Source organism: Pseudoliparis swirei, chromosome 9 (genome assembly GCF_029220125.1).
Source record: "Pseudoliparis swirei isolate HS2019 ecotype Mariana Trench chromosome 9, NWPU_hadal_v1, whole genome shotgun sequence".
NCBI lineage: Eukaryota > Metazoa > Chordata > Actinopteri > Perciformes > Liparidae > Pseudoliparis > Pseudoliparis swirei.
Window position 1 is genome coordinate 3,555,483 of NC_079396.1, and position 13,437 is coordinate 3,568,919.

Genomic DNA, 13,437 nt, shown 5'->3' on the forward strand with positions numbered 1-13,437 from the left:
TTGCGTAAAATCGAATTTAGCGTACTGAACACCCGCGTGCCGTACGTTAAACATTGCCGTGTTTCACGTCACATTGCTATGAATTGTGGGAATAACTTCAGAAAAGAAGAAAAAAAAACACTTTCGGACATATTGAAAGGATATTAGTTATATATTGTTTTTTATTGTTAACCAAAAAACGCGGCAGCAAAAAAAGAAAATCAGAAACTGGGTCGTTCAATCTGGACAAACATCTTTATTTCTGGTAATGCATCTATACACTGTACATTCAGTCACTGTAGTATATAAGCATAGCTATTTTCAAACATAATCTCATAAAGTCCTTTACTTTACAATATAGTCCGTGTCGTGAGAGAAGAGGAAGGGTTTTGCTGAAGGAGGGATGAGGAAAAAAAAGGCGTGAAAAGATGAGGGGAAACGAGGAGGATGGATGAAGAAGCTAAGCGTTTTTTTGTTTTTCATACTGTATATGTGGCATTAATGAATGGGAGAGCATTTACCTCTTACATAAAAATAGTTCTAGAATTGTAAGGTTGATGTAGTATTAGCAGCAGCACAGGGCTAAAAGTATACATGAGGATGAGGAGGAAACAATCTGTGTGTGTGTGTGTGTGTGTGTGTGACCCATACGCTAGGCCTGCTATCTGATACTGAACATACGGTTAAAAATATAGATATGAACTGGTGAAAAAAAGTCATTCAATATAAAGACTACAGTAAAAAAAAGAAAAAAAGAAATGTATTTAAATGTTTTATGAAGGGAATATTCTCTTACGCACTGCTGTTGAGTTCAAACACAAAGAAGAAAAAAAAGAATAAACAGTTATTGTAAGAAAAGATTTCATTTAAAAAAGAAAAAAAAGATAAAACACAATGTACATATATTATACAATATTGTAAATGAAAAATATTTACATTTTGTAAATTCTTATTCAAATCTTCACACTGGCTAGTTATGCGTCTATTAATTATGGACTGTTATTGCTGCTTTACCGTCCATCATTTAGCAAAATGGTTCAACAAGACGCCGTTAAACTAATTTTTTTTAACCTTTTTTTTTTGCGCTGGGAGAGCGAAGAGCCAATGTCGTTGTCGCCTCCCGTCTTTTGTAGAAAACCGCGAGTAAAGTAAACTACCGTCGACTCTTTTGAGTGTAAAAACAACTACAAAATGTACCAATTTTATTCAGTGTCGATAATGTTATGTAAGAAAAGGGCTTTTTTAAAGTAATGCCCTCTTTATTATCCTCCACGGTCTTTATATACAACCCAAAAGTAACAATTCGCCTGAAGCAAGTGGCTTTTTTTCGAGATCTTCTTTAAAAAAATTGTTTTTGAACATGCATATCATTGATATTTCAAATGAGGACAATACAGCACTCGACACGTCTCAAGCGTGTAGCGTTTTTGTTCGACTCTTCTCTGCACGACGTTTGTAAACTGGTCGGTTTTTAAGAATACTGATTAAAAAAAGAGCTGCTGAGCGAAGGGGAAGGGGGCTTTTAATTTGAAAACCTGCAAACAGGAAGTTGATGAGAGGCCCAGCCCTGACAGCTTAGTCATCAGTTTTCCTACTCTGGAAACCTTTGGCCCACATCCAGGCACTTGAGGTTGTCCAGCATTGCATCAACTTTATTGTTCTTCTTAGTGTGAAGTTCTTTTTTTTCGTAAGAGCAATATAATATGTTTTTTTATTTTTTATTATTACCCTTGTTCCTCTTCTAAATAAGACAAATTGCTTTTTAAATTGCATAACACAATAAAAAACCTTTTACATGTACAGCATCAATGCCCAATAACTGACTCTTTAAGTATGGCAAACTCAAATTTTCATGCATAAAGAAAATGAGTTTTCAATTTATAAAATAAAGAAGAAAAAAAAAAGTCAACATAACAAGACAAGCAATAAAATATCTCCACGTTTTTAAAAACATCAACAACTCCCAAAAAATAAAGGAAATGTAGCATTTAAAAAAAACACAATGTACATTCTGATTGCATTGTACCCACTTGTGTGACGCCTTTTGGAATAAAATCAGATTTTATTCTTCCGAAATGTGACTTTTTTGTATTTTTTTTAGGTTTCCGATAAAAAAAGTTTGCATGCTTTTTAATTATTTATTATAATTTTGTCAAATTGTTTTCGGGGAGTCTTAACCGGGCGACGTTTGTGTCAATTATAAACAAAATTTAAAGCGGGAGAGAAAAACTTTCCAATAAATCCCAGAATGCATCAACAAGCAACAGGCAGAGCCTCTTTGTTCTTTCCGTTTATTTACAAGACTTTTGCCTTTTAAGGAGAAAAAAAAAATAGAACAATAGTATTTATTCGAGAGATGCATATAATCAACAAAATGCTTACTGGATTTTTTTTGTTATATGGTATAGCAGTCATGTATACAAGGATGTTCTCAAAGGAAAAGAAGGGAGACAATAGTGGGGAGTACAATGCGGTATAACAGTATCTCGTTATGACAAAGTGCGATTCATTATTGTAAAGTCGGAAAAAAAAAAATGAAACAAAACAACAACGTACATTTATATTTACATACCTTAATTTAATTTTTAAAAAATGTGGTTGTGTTGCCGAGGGCGCCCCCCCGGGCCCACTATGACATCGTAGGTGATGGCGTCGGATGTCTCGGATGGAGCGACAAAAAAGAAAGAAAAGAAACACGCCGGCCTTCGTCGCTCGAGACCAGAAAACAAGCCCCGCCCCCTCTCATGACATCTGGAGTATTTCATCTTTACAAGATACACACTTCTAGGGTTTTGACCCTTAAAAATATCAAACGGCAACCAGTGTGTTCGAGTTATTGTTGGGAGCAATCTGTCGGATATTGGTGTGTGTATAAAAACAAGTGCTCTTTAAAACACGACACGTTTTGTTTTTCTTCCAATTCTCGACGCGGGGGGGGGGGGGGACATCAGCGCTCGGAGAAATAAATGATTTTATATAAAAACAAATGGGAAGAGAAAAAAAAGCTGTTTTTCCATCCTCAGTGGAACCACGACAAAACCCTCCCCCCGGTGGCAGCGTGGGGAACTTCACTTTTCTTGTTGTTGTTGTTAATCTTCCGATGAATTTCTTATCATATTTATATTTCTTTAAACTTCCAAAGAGCACAGAGATGCAAAGAAAGCGTCCTCTTTCTTCCTCCTCCTCGTCTTCACACTTGTTACGCCGTATAGTCTATTAAATAGCTGATAGAATGTCTTCAAAAAAAGCCTCCGTCGTCCTCGGCACGAGTCGGTGCGAGAGGCTCCGCCCCCTCCTGGTAGAACTCCAATCGTGTGATCATCTCTCAGCGTGTATTACCATAAGTATAACAAGCACACACACACACACACATAGACACACACACTCACACTCATTCATTGGAAGTCTCGACCTCATTTTTCTCGCCTGCGCTGCTTTTTTCTCTCTCCTCATTGGCGTTTTCGTGCTCCGTGAGTTTGGACGGTGCTTTCGGAGTCAGCGCCGTGTTTTTTTTTTTTAGAAACACCATTTTTCTCCCCGAGGGTGAAACGGGGGGGTCACGTGACTTCCTCGCGGTTCTGGATTACGACGCGGCTCCTTACGACTTCCTTCTCTCCGTCTCTGATCGAGAGTCTTTCTCGCCGTTGGCGTTCCGGAGGGCGAGCGAGGCGGTCGTGTGATGTCACCGACCTGGGCGTGTGTACGTGCGGAGGAAGTTAAGGGAGGGGGGCGGGGAAAAGGGGGCGGAGTCAGGTGGCGCGGTCGGGAATTTTTTCTGGATTCAGTCGTCCTTCGCCGTGACTTGCGGCGCCCCCTGTGGCGACGCCCACCCCCTGCGGCGGCGCCAGTGGCGGCGCCCCCTCCTTTTTGGGCCACAGCTGGTGCTGCAGCTCCTTCACCACCCTCTCCAGGTGCTCCCGGGCCTCGCTCTCCAGCAGCAGGTCGGCTCGGAGCTGCTCGCGGTCCGACTCGGCGAGCTGCAGCTTCATCTGAAGGTCCTCGATCTGCAGGAGCAACGCAGCGGTGAGCGGTGAGCCATTCATATTCATAAACACACCTTTGTTTTTCAAGATCCCACATTTAAAAAAAGGGAATATTTGACATATTTTATGTGGAGGTCCAATCAGGGATTCATGGCCTCCGCCTTTTGGAATAAAATTGGATTTTATTCTTCCGACATGTGACTTTTTTTTTCTTTTTTCAGGCTTCCGATAAAAACAGTTTGCATGTTTTTTTATTATTTATTATAATTTTGTCGAATTGTTTTCAGGGAGTCTTAACTGCTTGAGTGACGTTTGTGTCAATTATAATTACAAAAAAGCATGAGAGAAAAAACTTTCAAACAATTTCCCAGAATGCATCAGCGAGGAACAGGCGGAGCCTCTTCTTCTTTCCGTTTAAGGAAAAAAAACTGAACAATAGTATTTACTGCTTATTTCAAATCAAACGCTTGTCAGAATCCCAACTCCACGCCTCTTTTTTAAAGATCCCACATTTAAAAAAGGGAAGATTTGCCATATTTTACGTGGAGGTCCATTCGGAGCGACCTCATATGAAACCTCTTATTAAAAACACAAGTTATCAGCATGAAGAGGCCAGTTGGAGGTCTGTTTTCCCCCGTTGTGAGATTTGTTTCTCCATGTAAATAATATTCCATATCAAGCTTCAGATGTTTCCAGTAAAAAGAATCTCGCTGATTCCTCATTTTTCTGTTTATTAATGGAGTCTCTAGATATCTAGTTTTATGTCTCTTGTATCCAGCTGGCGTTTAGACACAGGTGGCTTTTTAAAAATAGATTTATTAAAGATCCCCCTCCCCCCCCCCCCTCGACGGCCCCCCCAAAGATGGCCGCTTTGGGAGCGTAACCTCCATCTTGTTTTGTCTAATCTGCATTTCCCATGATGCCGGAGGGAGGTGAACGTCTCTCTTCCTGTTTTCCTTATAGGAGAGGGGGGAGGGGGGAGGGGGGGGGGTTATATCCTCCGTCTGTGCACTTGAGGTTACACCCATTTATTTTTGACTCGAAGAAGAGGAAAACTTTTCCTTTTTTGTTCCCTCCTCTGCAGAACCTTGTGTTTGAGACGGTAAGACTTAATAAAACTAATTTAATTAAGTATTTATATTTATTTCATTTGTGACATGTTGGTCTCTCGACCATCTGAACATGAGACGCATGTTGACCAATAGATTTCCAGGACTTTAAAACAAACACGTTGTGGAATCTACGAGTATACATGAGTAAATACCGTAAATGACAAAAATTTGATTAAAAAGAATAAATATTTATATAAATGTTTATTATGTTTAATTAAACTGCGTACATGATCATATGAATATAACAATAATATATATATATATATATATAAATATATGATAAATATAAAGAAATATATATATACATATATAAATATATGTATATATACAAATATAAATATGTATAAATATATAGATACATATATTACATATATATCTTTTCTAAAAGTCCTGGAAATCAACATTTTAAAATCCCCGGTGCCTTCTCCGGGTTTCCTCTGAGCGTACGAGCCCTGGACGTTCCCGCTCGTCTTCTATCGATCGGGTTATTGATCTCAGGTGTGCGGACCCACCTGAGCCGAGTACTTGGCGCGCAGCCTCCCGGCCTCGCAGCCCTTGTCGCAGACCCGGAGCTGCCGGGCCTGCTCCAGCTCGCGCTTCAGGCGGAGCCGCGACTCGTTGGCCTCCTTCATCTTCTTCTCGCTCTCCACCCGGAGACGCTCGATCTCCTTCCTCAGGTTCCGCTTCGCCTCCGTCGCCTCGCGCAGCTTCTCCTTCTTGGCCACGCGCAGGAACTCCAGCTCCTGGAGGAGGAGAAGAAGAAGACTCATTTACTCACTGGGCTTCATACTAATATTATTATATTTATATGATGGAATTAATCAGAACGTTGGCTTTTTTCCTTCTTCGCCTTTTTTCTCTCTTCATAAATAGATTAAATTATTGAAAAAATTCAGTGTACTGCAATGTTATGTCACCAATGTGAATGCCAGTGGACATAATAATTATTATAATAATAATAATAATAATAATAATGACAATAATACTACTAATAATACTGATAATAATAATAATAATAATATAAAAATAATGACACTGATACTACTAATAATACTTCTGATAATAATAATGTTAATAAGAATAATACTGATAATAAGAATAATGACAATAATAATAATAATAACACTGATAGAAATACTACTAATAATAATGATTATTATAATAATTATGATAAGAATACTAATATTATTCATGATAAGAATGACAATAATACTAATATCAATAATAATAACAATAATACCCATGATAATAATAATGGTGTTAATAATAATAATAATATTATTATTAATAATAATATTAATAATAATGTTAATAATGTTAATAACGATAATAATAATAACTTTATTTATATAGCACCTTTAAAAAAATGAAAGTAAACATTTCAGAAGAAGTACAGGAGGTAAAAGAGACCATGTAGGAGAAATCCAAGGGGTCAAAGTGTGAGGCTTCCTTCCTCTGAATCAGAGACACTTCCACTTCCACCAGATCTGTGGGTCCTCCACCTCAGAGGCTTTATAGACGCTTTCATACCACCGGGGTCAGCTCGGCCAATCACAGCAGCTGCTTTTTCGGATGGATTTTGTATCACTGATGGAAAATGAAAGTGGCATCCCCTCTATCTTTCTAATCGGGATCCATTTTTTACGCCGCTCACACACACACACACACACACACACACAGAATCCTTCGTCGGCATTTTTTTTGTTCCCTGTCCAAAAAAGGACCAAAAATAAAAATGGAAGTCCGGCCTTTCCCCTGCGCGGCTACATCCGCTCCTCCCATTGTTACGGCTCGGCGACTCGCGCTGAGCTTTTTGACTTTTTGTGCTGACGGCGACAATGACTTTTTAAAAAAATAATAAAAAAATCCACTTCTGCATTTCCCCCCCGATGCCGAAGCTCGAGAAGCATCCGCAAACATTGAACAACGTTTCTGCCTCGTCTGATCCTGAAGGAGCTCAGCGTTGCTGTGAGCTGCCGACTCGAGGCGGGGAAACCCCGTACGTACACACACACACACACACACACACACACACACACACACACACAGACACACAGACTCTTGTGTGTACATGTAGCGCGACGGTGTGACATCAGAGACTCTTTGTCACCGGGGCGGCCTCGAGCGACACGGAGGCGGATCGAGGTGAAGCGGCGTGCTCTTATTTGCGCTATGAACATGTCAAATGTATTTCAATGAATAAATAAACAAATAAATCCCCTTTTTATGGTTTGTACAGTCAAAAGTCTGAACATTTTTTTTTTTTTTTTATCGATTTTTCGGGTGGAGAGCAATTTTTTAATATACAAAGATGACTTAACTCCTCTCTTCCATGAAAGTATTTTTTTTCTCCTATTTTTTGGGAGTTTTTCCTGACCCGGTGTGAGGTCAAAGGTCAGGGCTGTCGCATGTGTACAGGATGTAAAGCCCTCTGGAGGCTCATTTCTATCCGTCTACTGAACACACACGTTTAAATCTCACAGGGTGGATAAATAACTGGACGGTGTGTGTGCGTGTGTGTGTGTGTGTGTGTGTGTGTGGGGGGGGGGTCCTACCTGCTGGAGGCTGCGTTTGGCCTGCAGGGCCGATCCCAGCTTCTCCTCCTGCTTCACCCTCATCTTCACGATCTCGTGCAGGAACTTCTCCTTCGACTCTTTGGAGTCCAGGCCGCCGTCCAGCGCCTGCCTCAGGCTCTCCAGCTCCGCCTCCAGGCCCGGCTCCGAAGGGGCGGGCGTGGCCGGGAAGGGCGCGGCGGTGGCGGCGGCAGCGGCTACGGCGGGCGTGGCGGCGCCCTCTACCGACGCGGCGGCGGGCCCGTGGACGCCGCCGGGCGAGCTCAGGTCCTTGGCCGAGCTGCTGGAGGAGGTGAAGGACGGCGACGACAGGGAGGACAGAGACGACGTGACTGTCGGGAACGAGAGGAGAGGGATTAACGGACGTCCTTCGAGCGGTCGAGGGTTCGTGCGGCCGGCGTCGTTTTTTTTCTTTTTTCTTAGCTCTTCGCTCACATTCGTCGCGGCTCTCCACTTCGATGTCCACCTCGGAGTCGCCGTCGTCCTGCGGCGCCGGCGGCGGTTTAGCGGCGGCCGAGGGCGGAGGAGGGCAGCGGGGGGTCTCTGGCGGGGGGGACCGGAGCTCCCCCGTGGCTTTCCTTTTGCGAGGCGGCGGCCGGCAGTCGGCGCCCTCGCCCCCCGGGGGGTCCCCCCCGACACTCGGGTGGGAGGTGCCGGGTGCCGACGGGGACGCCTTCCCCGGGGCCGGCGACGCCGCCGCCGCATTGGGCGCCATCGCTTTCTCCAGACTCTTGTAGTTGTAGAAGCTATAAGAATGAATAAATAGAAAGGACACCGGATCATTTAAACGTCCCGTCTCGGTGACGGTGACGAACAATAACCGTAAATCAAGGTCACGTCAACGGGAACCGCCGAGGTCCGGACCAGATGGTACGTTCCGGTTTGAGCCAATCGGTGAAGAGAGATGTTCTGATGGAAGTGCCCGCGGCTCTTTCCTCCCACTTCATGACAAACTGGGCAGATCAAGAGTCACTGGTGCAGACGCCCGCACGGGCAGCGCCAAGTGGGCGCCCACAGCGTGAGTGTGTGTGTGAGTGAGTGTGTGTGTGGGGGTGGGAGTGTGTGTGTGTGTGAGTGTGTGTGTGGGGGTGTGTGTGTGGGGGTGGGAGGCTGTGTGTGTGTGAGTGTGTGTGTGGGAGTGTGTGTGTGTGTGAGTGTGTGTGTGTGGGTGTGTGTGTGTGTGAGTGTGTGTGTGTGGGGGTGTGTGTGTGTGAGTGTGTGTGTGTGGGGGTGTGTGTGTGGGGGTGGGAGGCTGTGGCATCGTCAGACTTGACCCCTGTGACACCAGCACATCCAGAAGAGGAAGGAGAGGGAGAGGGGGAGAGAGATTCTGAGAGAGACAGAGAGAGACATACACAAAGAGAGAGAGAGAGAGAAAGAAGAGAGAGATTCTGAGAGAGAGAGAGAGAGCGAGATAGAGAGCGAGAGAGAGAGATAGAGAGAGAGAGAGAGAGAGAGAGAGAGAGGGAGAGAGAGAGAGAGAGAGAGAGAGAGAGAGAGAGAGAGAGAGGGAGAGAGAGAGAGAGGAGAGAGAGAGAGAGAGAGGAGAGAGAGAGAGAGAGAGAGGAGAGAGAGAGAGAGAGAGAGAGCGAGAGAGAGAGAGAGAGAGAGCGAGAGCGAGAGAGAGAGAGAGAGAGAGAGAGAGAGAGAGAGAGAGCGAGAGAGAGAGAGAGAGAGAGGAGAGAGAGAGAGAGAGAGAGAGCGAGAGGGAGAGAGAGAGAGAGAGAGAGCGAGCGGGGAGAGAGAAGAGCGAGAGAGAGAGAGAGAGAGAGAGAGAGAGAGAGAGCGGGGAGAGAGAAGAGAGAGAGCGAGCGAGAGAGAGAGAGAGAGCATGCTGGAAGCTCATCAGATTCAACTGAACAAAAAACAAATGGCCGTCATCTCTCTTCTCTCAAGTCTAGATGTTGCATTGTTTGTGATCTCTGACCCCGTGGACCCGGTGGTCCCCCGTGGACCCCGTGGTCCCCCGTGGACCCGGTGGTCCCCCGTGGACCCGGTGGTCCCCGTGGACCCCGTGGTCCTGGTCTGGGCTCACCTGTCTCTCAGCAGGGCCAGCGGGTGGCTGTCCTTGTCGGCGGAGACGTGAGGGGACCAGGGTCTGAAGGCCGAGGGTCTCTGTCGGGGCTGACTGCAGCTGAGACCCTGGAGAGAAATACAACATATTTGTATTTATTTAAAATCACAAGTAACAAAATAATCGCCTTCAGTGATGATGGAGTTGCCTCTTTTTTCATTTTAATTCTGTTATAATGTGGGTGAGCAAGCATCTGCGTATTTAATACATTTAAATTAATATAGTTATAAACTCGAATTGTCGTCTGTGTGAAAAGCTTGATCTTAAATCTGGACCGACTCATTTTAAAACCTCTCTTTGGGGAAGTCTGGCTAAATTAATCCTTGTTGAAATGTGTAATTTATGATTCTGGGCTGTATAGAATATTAAAAATGAATTGAATTGAATTATTAAGTGGGTCACAGCGTGCTTCAGGTTGGGGTCAGAACTCAGATTAATAGCTGAAGACAATATAAGTCTGCTTCCATATATCTCCAGAGTGGATGTATTTAGGGCGTATTGATCTTCATCATAATGAGTGACCCCCCCCCACCCACACACACACCCTCTGCAGGCACGGCTTTCCAAATCTAGGTATAAGAGCTACACCCCTCATCCCCAAAAAACGTCCGTATAACATGACACGACGCCTCATCTCGTGCGCCGAGCATCATCATCATTGTCATCATCATCATCATCGTCGTCACTGACCTTATTGGAGGCGCAGAGGGACTGGAGCCAGTCGTGCTGCTTCTCTTTGTCCGCGGGCGGCGGGGGTTGCGACGGGAAGTCATCGTACTTGGACTTTTTGATCGGGACGGGATCCGAGGCCTGGAGGAAGAGGAAGAGGAGGAGGAGGAGGAGACGAGAGGATGAGGACATGTTGTTTTTAGAGTTTGACGAGATTTGGTCGCATTATATTCGGCGAGACGGATTATGTGCGCGTATAAACTAAATGTGAACAGGTTTGAATGGGCAGATGGATGTGTGTGTGTGTGTGTGATGTGGAGGTGTCCGCTGATACCTGGAAGTGTGAGTGTGTTTTTTGTCGACTTTGACACACACAATCCGATATACAGGTAGGCGTGTTTGCTCATGGGCGGCCAAGAAAAGGAGGCTAGAGGTGACTGGGGCATTGTGTGTGTGTGTGTGTGTGTGTGTGTGTGTGTGTGTGTGTGTGTGTGTCTATCAGACACAGACACATCCATACAGACAAACAATTGGGGGTCTGTCTCTGTGGCCCTGTTAGGCTGGCTTTGTAGCCATGACCTCAGCCTCTCCACGCTGTGGCTGTCACTGGCTGCCACACACACACACACACACACAATAGCAGCAATAGAGTGCTGCAGGGTGACGTATGTTGGAAGGCCAACCAGGAAGTGAGCATCGCACTGGTTCCCTCGACAAAGAGCCGATGAGATGATCGTCTGCGTGTCGTTCAGCTGGACATTCACACGTTAAGACGACCGTTTGTTTGTGTTTGTTTGTGTATTTTATTCAGTCAATCAAATCAAATACAATACAATATTATTCTATATAATATACAAAAGAGAAAGACTGAAAAGGTATCGGTAGTAACCTAAATTAAAATCAAAATAAATCAGAAAATTTATATAAAATAAAGAAAAAAACAACAAACAAAATAAAAGACAAAATATATTTATATATAGTTACCACATACATCTTCCATATAAATACGTTTTAAATCACATTTATAACTCTCAATAATTGTTTTATAAATAATTCCCTTGAAAAAGGAGTTCACCATTCTTTCCATAATTGGACCCCTCCAACAGAAACACATCTTCTTTTAACCCCTTTTTTAGCCTTTTGTACCGTGAACTTACAAACATCTCTCCAATCATATTTACACTCATGTATTGAAAATAAACTTTGTACACAGTCTGGCAGGACCGTCGCGAGAGATGAGGCGTGGATACGATCATCAGACTCCACGCCGCTATAGAGGAGGACCCGTGTTCCACAGAAGACCCTCGAAGCAGCTTCTAAACCCACCAGAAGGAGATTCACCGCCACGTTCCATCCCGTCTTTTAACCTCAGTGTGAACTCTGACCTCTAAACCAAAGAGCCCGCTGCCTTCGAGACGAGATAACTCATTTACGGGTTGGCATCCCCGCCGGCGCTCTGACTACGACGCATTATTGATTCGAATACAGAACATGAATTATCCGAACTTTGGAGAGTCCTCCGATGTACTCACGTGGGCAGGTGATGCAGAGTATGAACACGACCTCTGACCTCGAGGTTTGTTATTATTATTATTTACAAGTGCCCGGCGTGGTTCGTCTCTATTAAGCACGTTCCGCATGTCCTCTGCGTGGTCGTCGCGGTTTCAGAGGTCACGTGTTGAAGTGGAGGTCACACGTGTGAAGCATGCGGAGGCCTGGAGGAGGATGTATTCACTCACTACGACTGTGTCTGGCCTACTGTGTGGTGGTTGGTCTCGGAGGATCCGCACACACACACACACACACACACACGCACACACGCCGTGTCAACAGGTGGGCATTTGTAACGGGGGTTGGGTACTGTTGGCAGTGTGGGCCACGGGCGTAATCAGAGCCGCTCTCACGGGAAAGTAGCGTGGCTAGACGAACAAATACCGTCGAGGTCTGCCGATGTGGCAGCTGTCCTCGCTCCGGCAACCGATGAGCAGCCACCGTGACTTTCAAGGACTTTCAATGTCTTTAAATGTCTGTAAATTTCTTTAAATGTCTTTCAATCTCTTTCAATGTCTTTAATTGCCAGATCGACACCGGAGGACTTAGGTGGCCAACATATGTATAGAAATATATTTATATAAATATAAATATATAAAAATACAAACATGAATATAAAATATATATATAAATATTTTTTAAAGAATAAAATATATATATAAATACAAACATAAATATATATATAAATAAATATAAATACAAAGATAAATATATTTATAAATAAATATAAATACAAACATAAATATATATATATAGAAATATAAATATACATAAATATCTATATATATGTATATATATATATAGATATATATACATATATATGTAAATGTCAGCCAAGTAGCCGGGATGTGTCCTCAAGTGAGGAGATATTAACTGAATTTGACAAATAGTGTCTTGGATTAGAATCACAGGCGTTTTAAATTGCCGATTTCATGCCGAGTTGTCAGCAGCGTAGCCCTGACGAGTTCACTCAGAGCGTGTCGAGATGCCACCGGTGGCACATTAGGGATCACGAGAAGTTCATCCTTTTGGTACATTTAATACCAACATTCATGCAGATCCATCCAACCCTAAACCAACCGGCTGACTGGCTGACCCTCACCAGAGCAGAACCAGGTGTAATAATGGCTGTTATGTATACAAAATAAATAAATAAATATATCGATATATATATATATATACAGATATATTGAATATTTGATTGTGTCGAGTAAAAAAGACAGACGCCACAGTGGAACAGAGTCCTGGCTGTGGCTGGTAGTTCATGAGTTATCTAGAGATGAAGAGATATGTCCTACATATCAGTGCCAGAGGCAAGTGCCTCGAGTTCACACACACACACACACACACACACACACACACACTGCTGCCTCTGGGCAAAGTCTGTGTGCCACGTGCCAGTCCTTGTCTCGTGTATTACTGGTTGCCAACACCGTGAGTTTTCCATCAGGGCCAGATCCGGCCCCCGGTGTTTTTGGATGGTGGGGGGGGGGCGT

At 43.8% G+C, this 13,437-nt stretch overlaps 1 protein-coding gene across 1 annotated transcript in view; it reads right to left on the reverse strand.

Annotated features, from left to right (window-relative positions):
- Nucleotides 1-219: 219 nt before the first annotated feature.
- skia (v-ski avian sarcoma viral oncogene homolog a) overlaps nucleotides 220-13,437 on the reverse strand; it is a 69,267-nt gene continuing 56,049 nt past the window's right edge. Inside the window, exons 2-7 of the mRNA XM_056422659.1 lie at nucleotides 10,412-10,531; nucleotides 9,683-9,789; nucleotides 8,083-8,393; nucleotides 7,630-7,979; nucleotides 5,587-5,817; nucleotides 220-3,983 (exon numbers count right to left, since the gene is read on the reverse strand). Coding sequence (XP_056278634.1) covers nucleotides 3,729-3,983; nucleotides 5,587-5,817; nucleotides 7,630-7,979; nucleotides 8,083-8,393; nucleotides 9,683-9,789; nucleotides 10,412-10,531 — 1,374 coding nt within the window. The 3' untranslated portion in view covers nucleotides 220-3,728. The remainder of the gene's footprint in view (nucleotides 3,984-5,586; nucleotides 5,818-7,629; nucleotides 7,980-8,082; nucleotides 8,394-9,682; nucleotides 9,790-10,411; nucleotides 10,532-13,437) is intronic.